General features: G+C 39.2%; 2 protein-coding genes across 5 annotated transcripts in view; both read left to right on the plus strand.

Moving 5' to 3' along the window:
- LOC134678400 (ecdysone-induced protein 74EF) overlaps window positions 1-17,141 on the plus strand; it is a 263,550-nt gene that overhangs the window by 145,130 nt on the left and 101,279 nt on the right. For 3 of the 4 annotated variants that reach the window (XM_063536964.1, XM_063536967.1, XM_063536966.1), the window contains one exon: window positions 975-4,657. In XM_063536964.1, the coding sequence (XP_063393034.1) occupies window positions 975-1,507 (533 nt within the window). In that variant the 3' untranslated portion in view covers window positions 1,508-4,657. Of the gene's footprint in view, window positions 1-974; window positions 4,658-17,141 lie in introns of those variants that run through there. The other variant, XM_063536965.1, reaches the window with a different exon arrangement.
- LOC134678226 (vesicle-trafficking protein SEC22b-B) lies at window positions 6,612-16,032 on the plus strand. The gene is made up of 6 exons (XM_063536697.1): window positions 6,612-6,880; window positions 6,986-7,095; window positions 9,578-9,698; window positions 10,202-10,279; window positions 10,831-10,951; window positions 12,854-16,032. Exons 1-6 carry the CDS (start codon window positions 6,806-6,808, stop codon window positions 13,000-13,002), a joined length of 654 nt encoding a protein of 217 aa, XP_063392767.1. The 5' UTR covers window positions 6,612-6,805; the 3' UTR covers window positions 13,003-16,032.

Consider the following 17,141-nt stretch of genomic DNA (forward strand, 5'->3'; position numbering starts at 1 on the left):
GCGCAACGTGTTAAGTAAGGTCAGCGCAGCGCCCTGTTACGTAACATGATAACAGAGGGCGACACTGTATTGGGGTCACGTGCACCGGACGCTGTCACGCGATTGTGTCCATAGACTACATTTTTTTTATTCAGTCCCCCATGGACCAACGCTTTTTGTGCGAAGCCATTGTCCGTACAATTGTTTTATAAATGTATCAACAGTATAAATCATGCTTAAACATTAAAAACAAAAAAACAGAACCAATATTGAATATTCAGAAGAATATTCAATAGACTAATTCAGAAAGCCGCAATAACTTATTACGCTAGTCAATACCAATAACTTCGGTGTACATTCGTTGCACGAATATAAAGCTTGCGTAGAACTAACTAGGTTCAAAATCATGTAGTTATGTTATATTAGCTTCCTCGTTGGCAATCTGTAAGTTGGCCCAGGCAACTGGGACGGAAGGAGCCATCTTACTTGAAGTTTGCGATCTAACTTGCCGGCCTACTTGGCGAAACAGGAACAGACACTAACGTAGTTGAAGATACATACGAGAATGTCGGCATAAAACGGAATGTTCGTATGTCAAAATGTCTTATAAGGTCGAGATATTAATCGTTTTTGCGAGAATCGACCCATCAGATGCAAGTAGCAAATAATTTTAGGTACACACTTTCTGCATCTGAACTACGACATTATAATATGACCATGATATTATAAAAGTTAACATTGAAATGTTATGACACTCTTTTAAATAATCGCAAGAAAAGTTACCCATACGAAGTACATAGATACAATACTCGTACCTATGTACATTTTTTTCATACAAAAAGCGCCAATGTTTGCGAAAAACAAATACCGTTTTGCCTACGCCTAACCACAAGATCTAGTAACACGGCTACGTGAACCATCATCAATCAGAAATACCCTAGGTCTTCAGTGGCTCATGCAGACAATCATGACTAAAATAGTGTTTTGTTTTGCAGCTGGCGCGGTCAGCGAACGCGAGGCATACGGTTACGGGTACGGCGGCGGCGGGAGCTCGCACCACTTCGCCGCGCCCGCGCCGCCGCCGCTCCCCGAGCACGACCTGCCCTACTCGGTGTTCGACTTCGGCGACTACCAGCGGCACCACCACCACAACAAACTCAAGCCCAAGAAGAGGCCGCGCGCCGACGCGCCCCCCACCCCCGGCGTCAAGCGCAAGAGCCGGGAGGGCTCCACAACTTACCTCTGGGAGTTCCTGCTCAAGCTCCTTCAGGACCGCGAGTACTGCCCGCGCTACATCAAGTGGACGAACCGCGAGAAGGGAGTCTTCAAGCTGGTCGACTCCAAGGCCGTGTCTCGCCTCTGGGGCCTCCACAAGAACAAGCCAGACATGAACTACGAGACGATGGGGCGCGCCCTGCGCTACTACTACCAGCGCGGCATCCTCGCCAAGGTGGACGGCCAGCGCCTCGTGTACCAGTTCGTCGACGTCCCCAAGGATATCGTGGAGATCGACTGCTCGTTGGCTTAGAGTGTGAATCTCTTAGTGACAGGACACTGCGTTCGTACGTTTCACTTAAACATTGATTCACTTTAGTAAATTCGTCTATTTTCATCATCGCGTTATAATCGCTTAAGAGTGTTTTCGTGATTAAATAATCTATGTGGATAAACTAAATTTTTAAATTAAAAGAATGTCGTTGAATTTAATATTTATACAAAAATAGGTATGGAGACGAAAATGATTGCTCAAAATGTTTATATATATATTAGGGGATTCACAGAAAAGTACTAAATTTGCTACGCGAGGATGGAGCGATTTTTGTATAATGTTGAAACGAATTTTTAAATGTTTAAAGAAGTTTTAAGAAGTTTCTGTACATATAACTATTCGTATAGTCGTCGGCCGGCGCGGGCCGGCCCGAGGCAAGTCGAGAACCGAACTGCCTACCTCAGAGTACGCAAACTATACTTCATACTATATACACTTCATATTGAATCTACAGTAAGAACCTTATTAATAGTCTTTTAAGAGTTTATAATAAAGAAATATTTACGTGAACTTGGATGTTTACTATAGTGACAAAAATATCATATTATATTACCTATCTTCTCAGATGATGTATATCTTGGTGCTTCGCGCATTAACGGTTAACTGTGACTTCATAGGAGCTGTCGCTCGCATATTCTCGTTATATAAATAATTATATGTTATGAATGAAGGACATTTTAATAGTTAACTTAATTCATGAGCTGAGTTTAGTTCTTGGCCGCCAGAGGGCGCCTCAACGAACACTACGACAGAACTGATATCTACTGCCAACTTCTGTTTAAACCTGATACTTTAATTAAGGGATGATATTTTGTGCGTTAATTGTGTTAATTATTTTAAATAGTGTTTTAAGTGAACTTGCTCTAGTTTATGTATGTTTATTTAATAATTATTTTAAATACGATTTAAGGGGGCGTCGTGCGTCAACACATTTAAGTACATATCAATATTTAAACCCGTTGCCCGCCAACTGCATATCAGAAATCCTCACGCATACAGATGTAAATCCCAAATGACATAAAAGTGTACGCCTCTTACGTCATTTTAGACTTACAAACAAGCTGCGCGACGCCCCCATTTTTTGTTACCTGAATTAAATATTAATAATTAATTACGATTTGTGGTCCAATGTTATAGAAAACATGATAATTTTTAACTAGATAGTTTTTAAAAGTGTAGCCTAGATATCTTTATTTTCGTACAACTCTCACACTATCAAGTAAACTAAATGACCGTGAAGTGAGCAGAGTTTTCTGCGCTGTGATTGGTTAATAAACTCGCTCTCTGATTGGCTGGGAGACCGGAGTGACGCTGGTGTGTCCTCGGTTGCTCCCCTGGCCGTCAATAGTTTGCCAATACCGTATTAATATTTTCAAATGGTCCGTATAGAATCGTTAGGAATAGGAAGTGTCCATTATGTTGCACGGAGCTCGCACTGCGCCACTAAGTTTTCGGATGTTATCATGTAATTTTTATATTATATTCAAAATAATTATATCAATTATGTAGTGGTAAGGGTGTTATGTGTTGTGGGAGGTGCGCGCTCCGCCAGGCTCGGGCCTTTTAAGGCAGTTGAAGGTGCTATGTGGGGACCGCAGGATCTCGGCATTCGAAATTAATATATAACAGACCAATCCAGGCTATGCAGGTATATATATATATATACATATATAAACCCAGTGTGCTAAGTATAAATTGTATTAAAGATCTCAGTGTCCAATTCTTCGAACAAATCCAGTGTCCCATGTGATTGAATTTTATATATATATACCTTGAAATGTGGATTTAATCGTATTTTTGTATAGCTAGGATTCAAAATTTACTTTTCGGCACTTGTAATGCTTTTGTAAATATAATTAATAGATTAACTTATTTATTTCTTGGATAATTGATACGTGTACCTTGCGGTGGTGAGGTTCGCGTTTACTACCAGCGCCCTCTAGTGTCACGTCACGCGAACCTAACCAACGCTTTCATGATTTACTTTTTAGGGAATTTCGTTCTTTAGATTAGAAATTTTATTGTAAATGGATAATTGTAATTAAATTATAAATGTAATGATTGGACCACGTGATGGAATGTGAGCTCTCAGGACCGATAGGCTCTGCGTTAGACGGTTCCCGGTTACCGGAATGTTCGAGCAAGCATTTAAAACGATGCTCTGTCGTATCTTTAGTCGAATTGATGTTGTTAAAAAATCAAAGTTTAATAAAATAATGTACTTATCAGTGTAAATTTTATCAGCACCTCGAAAATCGAGCCTAGTCTTAGAGTTTTAAAAAAATATTTGTAATTGGAAGCCATATTGGTGTGAGGTTTTCGAGATTAAAAAAAATAACGCACACAGCCGCTGGCTGGCAGAGAATCAGGGGGACGGAAGGTTAGTGACTCGGATTAAGATTGGCGAGCGCTGGCGGACTGACTTACCATACTCCCTACTGAGTGGCAGTATTCCTTCGCCCGTTTCAAAAGCGAGAGAGAGAAATATTGGCACAACTACGTAGTACAGTTTTAAAAGTTACAGTTTGTTTTTAAAGGCAGTATGGCTTAGTCTTTAGCTACGAAAGAAAAAAAAGTTCGGTGTTTTTATGTCAACTACCTACTTCTTACCTACAAAACGAATAATATTTTGGGTTCAAACCCAAAATATGGTAGTTTTTCGGATGAATTTGGTAGTGTTCGAGAGTATAGGTAAATTGGTCCGTCGAGTACCGCGGCACGCACTGAAGTTTTTGACGTTTTCAATATTCAATATTATGTACTACGTACTCAATTGTTAAATTAAATTAAATATAAATTAATGTCGTATTTAAAGAAATTTTAGAGAATTTGATTCCTTCGGGATTATTAATGTTTCTGTGTGGCTGGAACTTCTACCCCCACCCCGATCGTTCGTGTCGCTCCGAGAGCAACTGCGCGACTAGCGCAGGCACTAGTTTATAATCAGTTAAAAGTCCGTTACGTTAATATAATTATAAAAGATAATTTAGTTGTTATTCTCTACAAATACTGTATTTTCTGCCCGATAGTTAAGTTATTTTTCTATGTATAGTTAGTTATAAGTGTAAATGATTTAGCACATAAACTTGATGCATGATGATACAGTTAATAAAATATCCACTATAAAAATGCTCTTTTTCATCAACAACCCTTTAAAAACCCAATCAACACACGCAGCCACACTCTTGATATTAAATGTGTTTCACGCAAGAAGTAAGTTAAACAATCATGGTAATATTTATCTTTCTTATTATATTCTCTTTATTTATTTTTCTTCTTAAGTTAGGTTAATTATAATATGAATATAAAAGTAAAATATAAAAACACTTACAAAACAATAAAAAAAAGTTATAAACACATTATAAAAAACCTAACCTAGGATGCCGCCGGCAGCGGGGCAGGGCCCAAGCTGCCGGTGGTCAGGGCCGCAGAGTGAGGAATCGACGTACTATACGCGCCGTGTCCAAAATTACCGCCTTCTGCATCTGACCCTTGATATAACCACCTAGCGAGAGTCTCTCTAGGTGTTGGTCGAGACTCTTCGCTATGAGACCGTTCGCTGACACGACTATAGGAACAATGATCGTCGAGTCAACATCCCACATGGCGGTTATCTCGTGAGCTAAGTCTAGGTACTTGCTGGACTTGTCCTTCTCGGCCTTCACGAGATTATTATATTCATTATTATTCAGAGCCCACTGTGTCCCACTGCTGGGCAAAGGCCTCCCCCCTCTTTCTCCACTCGTCTCTATTTAGTGCAATATCTGGCCAGCCTCTCAAGAAGGAGTCCAAGTTATCCCGCCATCGCCGACGAGGCCTGCCGGCTCCCCGGTTAGACTCGTGGGGCTCCCACTCTGTGGTTAACTTGGCCCACAAGTCGTCCGGCATTCGGCAGACATGACCAGCCCGGTCCCATTTTAACTTAGCCGCTTTCCGATCTTTATAAAGTAATAAAGCTAAGGTTTCATTTGAAAACTTCAAACATGAATTGTTACAATTACAAAATGTTTTTTTTTTGATAAGCGAAGTAATTAAATTACCTGCCTAGTAAGTATATAAAACTATCATGCTTTCAAAAATGACAAAAGGTACCCAAGTATTTTGGATAGGTACCTGTCATAGAACGCAACGGTTAATTCTTTGGGTTTAAAACATTGAATAGCCTCACACCTCTAGCAAGCATCTTGCGTTACACCCCGGTCACATACTCGACGAGTATGTGACCGGAGAAGAGAAATAGGCAGAGACGTAGTGTGACCGCGCCAGTCGTCATCGGCCGCCATACTGTTCTGCAATATTTTCCTGCATACTTCCCTCAAAACGTAGTGATTATATTCTCTTTGACTGCTCACTACTGCCCATACCACTCGTCGAGTATGTGGCCGCACCATTAGTTTTACTTGGTTTTACCAAAGACATACGTAACTTCGTATAAGATGAATAAAGTCGGCGTGACGACACCGTTTCATATTTAACAATTTTAACATATAGATATCAAAGAATGAACATTTATGGTCAAACTAATATAAAAATAATAAAATTATGTATCCATTTATGTACACTATTTTGATAATTTTATACGTGTTTATTTTGAGTTTTAGTCGTTTGTCGATAGATGGCAATACATTTACAGAGACTACAAAATTTACTGTGACAGGACCCCTCTATACTATCTATTCACTTTGGTTTTAAATTACCAAGTGTTACCTAAAAGGTACAAATACCTAAAAGTTGAAACTCAAATTTTTATTAAAGCGCCATCTTGTAGCAAAGATTAAAACTGAACCGAAATCAACCAGCCTCTAAACAATCTTAGTAACAAGTTTGGCTACTCCCCACTAGGTAGCGCTTTTATAAATATTATCGAAATTGAAACTAAATTGTATCAAGTAGCTAATTCATGATTAATAAATACAACATGAGAAAAAATTTAAACATCACTGAATTATCAAATTAATATTCCTTGTTCTACCGATTTCAATAGTTCTTAAATTGTTAAAATCCCTGAACGCATCTTAACTGTCATTATGGCTGACGTGACGGTTGTCAAAACTGTCACCTTTACTGCGGTTGCGATGACGTGTATAGTCAAAACGCTATACGCAGCTGTGTAGCCAACTTGCCATTGCCACAGTCGCTCCCAAAGAATGTCAAGAAATACACGATTGTTATGTGAATAAATCGAACTAGTGCTGTTTACAAAACTCAACAGACAATTATTTAGTGTCGGAACATTCATAGTATTACGAATAAACAGTTATCAACTTAAAAATCAAAATGGTGCTTATGACGATGATCGCGCGAGTTGTCGACGGCCTGCCGCTCGCCGCAACCATGCAAGACGACGAACAGGTATTCCAGATACTAGCCACAACCCTTACAAGCCCGTAAATACTCATAACTTTGTGTTATCACGTTGTTCTAATTAGTTATTTCAATTTATTTTGCGTTCGGCAGAGCGGCTGCAATATCTTGGAGTACCAAAATCAGGCGAAAATGCTGTTCAGGAAGCTAGGACCGCAGTCTCCGCTACGCTGTTCCATTGAATCCGGACCCTTCCTGTTCCAGTGAGTTGCTTTTTACTTTTTATTTCGATTTACTATTATTTCTCGCACCGTAATTATTCACAAGTCATTTACACGGCACCTATTCATTTAACATCCATAAAAGTACACAACAAAACGAAATAATACCTGTTGGCTGTGTTTAGAAAATTAAACCTCTAGGTATTGACCGTAACATGGTAATGACGTAAAAGTGACTCAATGTCAATGTATGAAGACTCAATTTTGGGTAAACATGAAGCATACTTAACAGTCACCTACATACTGAGTGCACTTTCAACATAATGAGTATTATTACTTGTTGATTGCCACCATCAAGAAGATATATTTGAAACTTTGGTAATCACACAATGTTTTTGTGTGTATGGCGGCTGTTTACATTCTTGATTCAATTCAATAAGGTGTATTTTCTCAAATGAAATGTCAAACAATAAGCCAGAGGTTCTCCGACCCAATTAACACCAAGCATTATGGGACCCTCATCATGGCCATCTTAACATAAAAATATTATTTCAGGGCCCATTAAAATTTTGTTGCGACTAACGAGGGGTCGCGCTCGCGACCCATAGATTACAAAATGTTGCAATAGGCTAATAATCTTGTTATTTGGTAATTTTGCTTTGCATATAACATATTAACTAAATTCACTAGTTCAATGATGAATTCTAGTTTCGAATTTTAATTTTTTGTAAAAATAATGTAAAGTAAATGAAGTCTTAAACACGTTTGTAACTGCCGTCACCACACTAGAATTGCCTTAATCTAATCTTCTATAATCCAATCCATAAATTAAAAGAAATATGATCCATAAATTCCAAAATCATGGACATACGTAGGTATGTGTATTTTTGATGGCAAACTAAATTTGACAGTAGTAGTAGTAAGTATAAAGAAGTATAATCTATCTCTATACCCTTTTTTTGGGTGATAATACTAGTATGTTGTACTGTTCAATTTAATACTACAAAGTTCAGAGACACCCTCAGACTGGTCTGAATCAAACATTATACTAATCTATAAGAAAGGCGACCCAAAGGATATCAACAACTACCGACCAATAAGCCTGCTACCCAGCCTCTACAAGCTGTTTTCATCAATAATCAACTCAAGAATAAGCACAGTATTAGAAGCCAAACAACCGGTGGAACAAGCAGGTTTTAGGAAAGGATATTCGACGATAGACCACATACACACACTTGAATTAATCATAGAAAAATACCAAGAGCAGAGGAGACCCTTGTATCTAGCCTTCATCGACTACCGAAAAGCCTTCGATACCGTAACCCACACAAGTATATGGGAAAGCTTAAATGAACAAGGAGTGGATGATGTATACATAGAGGTCATCAAAAGTATATACAGAAGAAACTCAGGAAGAATCAAGTTAGAGTCACTTGGCCAAACCTTTCCCATAGAAAGGGGAGTAAGGCAAGGAGACCCACTGTCTCCTAAGATATTCATCGCCATTCTAGAAACCATCTTCAGCAAGCTAAAATGGAGTAAATTAGGAATATACATACAAGGTACTTACTTAAATCATTTAAGATTTGCAGATGACCTAGTGTTGATAGCGGAGTCATGTACGCAACTACATCACATGACGGAATCCCTACACATAGAGAGTATCAAAGTAGGACTAGAAATGAACCTAAGTAAGACAAAGGCAATGACAAATAGCTGGAAAAGACCACTAAGTGTAAATGGAAACACGCTGGAATATGTAGAAAAATATACCTACCTAGGAAAGAACATTAGCTTCAATAAAGACAATAATGAAACGGAAATAGAAAGGCGAATACAACAAACATGGAACAAGTACTGGAGCCTAAAAGGTATATTTAAAAGTAACATGCCAATAGCCATTAAAACTAAAGTCCTAAACTCAAGTGTCTTGCCATGTATGACATACGGAAGCCAAACTTGGAAATTCACGGCAAAAGCTCAAAGAAAAATCATTACATGTCAACGGGCGCTAGAAAGGAGCATGCTCAATATAAGAAAAATAGATAAAATAAGACACTCAAAAATAAGCCTTGAGCTATGCAAAAAGACTAAAATGGAAGTGGGCAGGCCATACAGCAAGGCTTACAGATAAGAGATGGACATTAATAGTCACCAAATGGAGAGGTCCACTTGGCAAAAGAGGCCGGGGCAGACCACAAATGCGTTGGGAGGAAGACTTAAAAAGAACGGCCGGCACAGACTGGATGGCGACAGCACAAGACAGGGACAAATGGGCAGCAATGGAGGAGGCCTTTACCCACTAGGGATTCATTAGTAATAACACATATTATAAGTCATAGTTTTATTTTCAATTTTTTTATGTAAACACGTTACAATGAATAAAGGGCTTTTTTATTTTATTTTTATTTTAATACTAGTATAAGAAAAAGACAGTATGATTCTCTTTGCCTATGCTGTCTCTTGCCAAGCTATATTACATTTATAACCATATATTTAATTAAAACCACATTTAACGTTGCAGCTATCTGATTGAGAACGAGATCTGCTACCTGGTGCTGTGTGAGAGGAACTACAACAAACGGCTAGCGTTCAGCTACCTCGAGGAGATCGCCCAGGAGTTCTACCAGCAGTACGGGAAGAGGGTGAGTTACTGTCAACTAATAATAGTTACTAATCGGCGAATCAACTTCTTTTTGTTGCTATACAGAGAGTAGCATAGTATGTTAGAAGATAATGTACCCTATGTTCTACTTTATGCGATATAAATATTTTAGGTAACTGTATTGTGCTCTACAAAAGCTCTATGATCTTTCAAAAATTCTATTGGTTGAGCTCACGACACCCGACTGGAAATAGTCTAATACCGTTAATTCGAGGAATGGGCTCCTAATCTGCGGTCAGGCGACAGTCGTCTACCGCCACCGACCCGTCGTTTACTTCATGTCGTTAACTACGTATGGATCATAAAAATACATAGAAACCAGCAACACCGATACATTATCTGCTGCTTGCTGTCGTCTGCGGTCGGATTCCAACTTTTGCCTTAAGAGTCTCCATTCATTTAATTCCTGTGTACAGTTTTATTCATGGCCACTTTGGCGACCTATAGTTGAAGTTTTGTTTATTGATTCCGTCTGTCCTTCAGGTGAACACGGTGACTCGGCCTTACACGTTCATTGAGTTCGATACGTGGATGCAGCGAGCGAGGCGCCAGTACAGCGAGGTAAATTATTCAAGTTAATGTTCATTATTCTGTAAGTACCAACAGTCTGCCTTCATATAGGTACTGGGCATATCACGTCATGACAGCGAGATTTTTTTTTAACAATTATTGCCTGGACGCGAGTTAGTGTTATATTTTTTGTTATAGTGTTATCTATACATATAATAAATATTACAATATATAAGATGTTTCATACTTAGGGTGTATTTTTAATCTTATGTGGTTGCATAATGTACATAAGTACCATACAATAATAAATAATAGAAACATGAGATATTAAAGAAAACAACGACAACATACTTTAGGTCTGCGGTGTAGTGTACCATATACAATTGTATTGTTAAATCAAGTCAAATCAAATTTGGTTATAACCAAAGAGAATTTAGAATATAGGCGTATTTTCAAAGCAATGCTGAGCCGTACGGAGCCGAGTCCGAATATGCCTGAAAGGAGGTCTCTAATGTTATAAATAACACAGTGTGTGTTATCAAAATGGTTGCAACTTGTCTTGGTGTAACTGTAGCTCCCCCTGTATGTGTGTTTGGTTGCAGGGCGGGACGCGCGCGCGCCGCACGGGCGCCGCGGCCGCCCTCGGCGGGCAGCTCGGCGACGTGCAGCGCATCATGATGCAGAACATAGACGACGTGCTGCAGCGAGGCGCCGTGCTCTCCGGTCAGTATTTATTGATGGTGTTGTTGTCCAATGCGATGAGCCTTCATAAGCTCGCGCCACGCCTTCCTATCTTCAGCGACCCCTCTGGCCTCGCTCCAGCTCAACCCGGCCGCTCGTAGTTCATTTGATGACCCGCGGTTATTGATGGCTTTCATTCTTTATTGATCTCAGCAGGCAGCGCATCATGATGAAGAGGGCCTACCGCGAACCACGTTCGACGTGTTGCCTCCCTGTCACACTTACGTACGAATTTACAAGTGCGACAGAGAGGCAACACGTCGAGCGTGGTTCGCGGTGGGCCCTCAGAACATCGACGACGTGTTGCAGCGAGGCGCAGCCAATCATTATTGATGCACGTTGGAGTGCACGAAGATTGATTATAGGGTTGCCCCGCGCGCGTTAGTTGACGTATTTGCTGGTCAAAAGGTTAAACTTATATTTCCGTCAGGGTAGGTAAATTGAATTCTTATTATAAACATGGTTGCAAGCGAATGAAAGATTATGCTAGCTGCGATATATCTGGTGCGACTATACCTATTGAATTCGACCGCTTTATGAAATTGGCACGTTTGTGATGCGAATTACATATTAATTAAGTAATACTGCAAAATTACATATAATATTAATTAAGTAATACCGCAAAAGCGAATGCATTATTTAAGTTTAATATCTTACGCGTGGTAACAGTGGTAGCTTATCAAGTTAGTCATGCAAATTGTTCGGTGTACCCTTTACATGTCATTAAAGTGTCAAAAGGGCCCCTACGTGGGAAAGACAAATTTAATATTAGTAATAAACAAATTATATTCTGTGCTTATGGACCGTATACACCGGACTCATCATCATCATCATTATCATCTCAGCCGAAAGACGTCCACTGCTGGACAAAGGCCTCCCCCAAGGATCTCCACAACGAACGGTCATTCACTGCCCTCAACCAACGGCGTCCCGTTTCCCGCGTCTCTATCCAGATTTTCGGTCAGTCTAGTTTGGGGCCTTCCCACATTGCGTCTTTTTTTGACGACTGGTCTGGCCTAATCGGTAGTGATCCTGCCCGTGAAGGCGATGGTCCTGGGTTCGAATCCCCGTAAGGCCATTTATTTGTGTGATGACTATTCATTTAAGAATTTAGTTAACAATACTATATTACTAAGTGCTCCGTCTAGTAGTCGGGATCTGTGCAGTCACCTTTGCACTTTGCACCACGCATGCTCGATCGATTGCACTAACTACGTCACGCCTATTTATAGATTGCCTAATGTCCTGACGCCCGGGATTTCGGTGCGAGCTTGATATATGATACATGACTAACTTATATTTCATTTGTAACTCAAGGCCTTTTCTGCAAAATATTGACTGAAGTATTTTATTATTTTACACCATGGATTAGAAAATAATTGTCAGCAACAATAAATTAGAAACAATTTCACTACGTATGTATTATAATTATAATGTTATGTCTATTTTTGCTCTGCGATTTAAATCTAATTTTCCATGACAATTTTAAGCTAATACGTTGCGGCCAATGCGAACAGAATCAGTTTTATATATTTTGGTAAAATAAAAAACAATATAGAGTTAGCTGAGTTAAACCAAGGAAAGTCTGCGACGATTTTGTTAGCACACGCATTGCAAGTGTTATTTTAAACGTCAAACTTCTATATCATATGACATAAATAACACTCGCACTGCGTGGGCTATTTAAATCGCTGCAGCTAATATTATAATGTAATGTTTACTCAGGTATTGTATGTTGTATTTACAAACTATGCTATGTATTTTTCATGTCACTAAATGATATTACTGTAAATATTTTATTGTATTGTAAAAGAGCCATTGAGGCTTACTTACAGAATTTTTATACTTTTCTGTAATAAATTAACCATACCGTATCCTTTTCAGAGCTCGACACAAAAACGCAGTCCCTCTCCATGATGTCGCAAAAATACAAGAAGGACGCCGCGTACCTAAACACCAAGTCCATGCTCATCAAAGTGACAGCTGGCGCCGTCATATTGCTGGTTTTCGTGTTGTACTTCTGGATCCTGTAAACCTAGTACTTCTGTCAAGTTAGGGCGGCCATTTTGTTGTTTTGGCGGACATTTTGAATAGTAAACTTTGGAAAAATACGAAATAACTTTATATGGAACATATAAGACGGGCGATATTTACAATATCTACCTAAACACCAAGTCCATGCTCATGAAATGTGACAGCTGGCGTCGTCATATTGCTGGTGTTCCTGATGTACTTCTGGATCCTGGAAACCTAGTACTTCTGTCATATTAGGGCGGCCATTTTGTTGTTTTGGCGGACATTTTGAATAGTAAACTTTGGAAAAGGGCGCTTTTGGATTACATAACTTTATATGGAACATATAAGACGAAAGGTATTTACACTATTTACTACACACACACACCAAGTCCAAGCAAGACGCCAAGTCCGTGTTCCTCAAGGTATTTGTCAAGTTAGGGCAGCCATTTTGTTGTTTTGGTGGACATTTTATAAACTTTAAAACAGAGGACACTATTATGTGGATTATGTGGTTGTTTTAACTAAGAATTTATATAAGTATAAATGTGTCTTTCCATCAGAAAATCGTGATCGTGAGAATTATTAAATTAACACAGCTTTTTTTGATCTTCTTGAATAAGGCCTGATGAATAGAACTTTTATTAATTGTAACCTTTATTTCAATAAAGTCAACTTATTTTCAAATAATGTGTTTATTACTTTTATCTAATGTCTACCAAAATATCAAAATGGCCGTGTTATTAATGTCTAATATCGAATCCTCCCTATTGAACCCCGACCCACAAATACAATGTGTAATGTGTGTTTACAATATTGATATATATATATATATTCGATACCGTACAACCGTAGGAACGAAACTATATATTGTATAAAATATTATGAAATTAACTGTAATAAACATCGATTTATAAAAGTATAATTGTAATATATTCTTGATGTGTAGGTACTTTAACCGTTCGAACGCCACGGCTATCGTATGCGGCGCGTCACCGTGAAGCTTGTCGGAATGCGGTTTGCATGCCGGTCAAAGGGTTAAATAGTGTCAACTGCAGCATACTTGTTAGTAGACCCCTTTTTAAGCCCTACAAATTCATGTACGTTTCGTACTTCGCTCTGAAATCTATGGATATGATTTGTTTATAGTATTCTTCACATTTTTGTCGCTGATAAACCGATTTTAATATAAATTGGTATCGCACGCCAACATATTTGAGAGAAATGAGACTTGCGTGCATTAGAATTAAGTTCAATTTCCATGTTGTTTATGCGCGAGGTCGATCGGGAGTATCTGAGCGCAGCGAGGGCCTACAAAGCAGCTTTGCTATGTCCTTGAGGCCAATTTAAACTTACATTTTGACATCAAAATTGGCCTCCTAGTTAGCAATACGGCTTGGTGATAAATAAATATTTTCCTTTGTGTGCAAAAATGTTATAAAAATAAAAGCACAAACATTAATTCCAAATGTAGTAGGAAGAGAAAATCAAAAACTATGTATAAGATAATAAATTTGTTCTTATCTAATTTCATTTGGGTATAAGAAAACCCTGCTTTCATAAGTGGGTCATTTCATTTAAAGATGTAAGTTCGCCATCAGATATATCGGAGCGGCCAAGGTGATCAAAAATATCCGAACGCGCACTCTAACGCCCTGACAATAGAGGCGTGTTCAGATATTTGTGAGCACCTCGGCCGCTCGGATATACCTCATGGCGACGTACTAGCGAACATGGACCTATAATAGTATGAGAAGTTTAATAACCGGGCCTTTGGGCCAGGTACCGTAGTTTAGGTCTACTACTTAGGCGGTTGGTAAGGCACTTACGCGGTTATATTTTAATAGTTGAGTTATATCTGACGGAGTTATATATATATCTCTGGTTATATTATATAACTAAATCTAGTTTATATAATACAGTTTTATTTTTAACTTGGGTAATACATATGTACTTCGACTTCATACAGCCAACCAATCTGTCGCAGACGTAATAACTTATAAACCGCCTGAGTAAAACTGTAGAATTGTAGTAGTATTTCTACTCTAATGGCTCCTCTACACCGTTGGCCATGATGGGCCATTGCAGGTGATCCCGATCGTGTGAAGGATTAATAGCCTACCATAGAAGTGGCGTGCGCGTGCCTCCGTGAGGGACAAAACATACGCAATGCGACAATATTAAAAACACGTTTTAACATTCCTGACAATATACCAAAAACAATCTACGTAATTCGGTTGGGTTTTTTGTTGCCCACCTTACACCATACTTATCTTATTGTTTTCGGGGGCCCTTGCGGATACACTTCGACCCATCGGGATCTTTTGTGCAGTTACCCCCTAGAGAAGATACACCATACTACATTAAATGTACCTACCACCATAAATTTTATGGTGGGGAACAAACAAAAAGTGAGACTGACAAGGACAAGCAATAATACCGCTTTCTCTGCTACTCGTACTGAAAGTTGTATAAGTGTATCTCGTTCGGTCATTTGGCCCCTCCCCCGTTTCATCTCTATATTATTGTACCTCTAAGTAGCCTACAGTGGCCCATGATCGGCGATGATGTAACGTTATCGCCATTCTGTCGGTTTTCAAGCAAACACCAAATATGTGCCGGCCTTAATGGAGTATTATCCTACTATTCAAATCAGTTTATTTTATATAACTGTCAAAACGATTTGCTATTATGGATTTATATGAAACACTACACAATGACGTCACGGTCAACTCACCTACTTTTTATATTAAATAGTTACAGTAAAATACCCTATTGTGCGCCTGTCCACACGATGGAATCGTCGCCCATTCTGTAATGGACCATCATTGCCGATGGTGTAGAGGGGCCATAAACTAAGACATGAACATTTAACTAGTAAATAGGTATGACTTGTTCCATGTTTTGAAATTGGCTTGTCTGTCCTACCTTTTCTTGGTAGTGGAAATATTCAATGTAATTACAATATCTTTAATGGTGTTTTTTATTTATTGCGTATAGGGTTGGACGCCTGGATGGCGATATATTTGTAAATATAAAATACATATTCATATGTTGTTTTATTTGTTTAGTTTGTGTAAATACTGACCGTTAACACTTACCCAAAGCAAAGATACGTCTTCTTCTTCCTGGCGTTATCCCGGCATTTTTGCCACGGCTCATGGGAGCCTGGGGTCCGCTTGACAACTAATCCCAAGATTTGACGTAGGCACTAGTTTTTACGAAAGCGACTGCCATCTGACCTTCCAACCCAGAGGGGAAACTAGGCCTTATTGGGATTAGTCCGGTTTCCTCACGATGTTTTCCTTCACCGAAAAGCGACTGGCAAATATCCAATGATATTTCGTACATAAGTTCCGAAAAACTCATTGGTACGAGCCGGGGTTTGAACCCGCGACCTCCGGATTGAAAGTCGCACGCTCTTACCGCTAGGCCATCAGCGCTTTTTTTTTTAAAGCAAAGATACGTCGATTAGGTATCACAACTAGGGCATGCTCCCGGGAATTCCCGGGAATATGAGAACCGGGTATTTTTATGGTGTCAAAAGAACCGGTACTGAAGACCCGGTACCGGTATTTCCGGTTCTCATCATATGACTATTTATTCCCATTTCAATAGTAGTGTTTTAGTACTTTAGCTCGGGATATTATATAACATTTAATAATGGTGCTACCCTAATAGCATTTTCTTGTAGGGATTTTGTTGGGCCTTTGTTTACGTATTAGTTGGGCAACCGTTATATTTGGCCGTACGATTTGCTGGAGGGCCCTCGACAAAGGCCCTCCCGAAGATTCCCAACAAAGGGCCATAAGAGTAATTTTTTCGTTGGGCCTATTTAAATAAATCGTACAATTATTTAACGGTGGTGGTTTTGGTTGGGCCTATACACATTTGTTTGATGGTTGGTTAATTGTTACATTTGGCCGTACGATTTGCTGGAGGGCCCTCGACAAAGGCCCTCCCGAAGATTCCCAACAGAGGGCCAATAGAGTAATTTTTTCGTTGGGCCTATTTAAATAAATCATACAATTATTCAACGGTGGTGGTTTTGGTTGGGCCTATACACATTTGTTTGATGGTTGGTTAATTGTTACATTTGGCCGTAACTCTTGCTGTAGGGCCAACTGCAAAAAATTAAAAAAGGGCAATTTTTTCGTTG

The sequence above is a fragment of the Cydia fagiglandana genome, chromosome Z (genome assembly GCF_963556715.1).
Source record: "Cydia fagiglandana chromosome Z, ilCydFagi1.1, whole genome shotgun sequence".
NCBI lineage: Eukaryota > Metazoa > Arthropoda > Insecta > Lepidoptera > Tortricidae > Cydia > Cydia fagiglandana.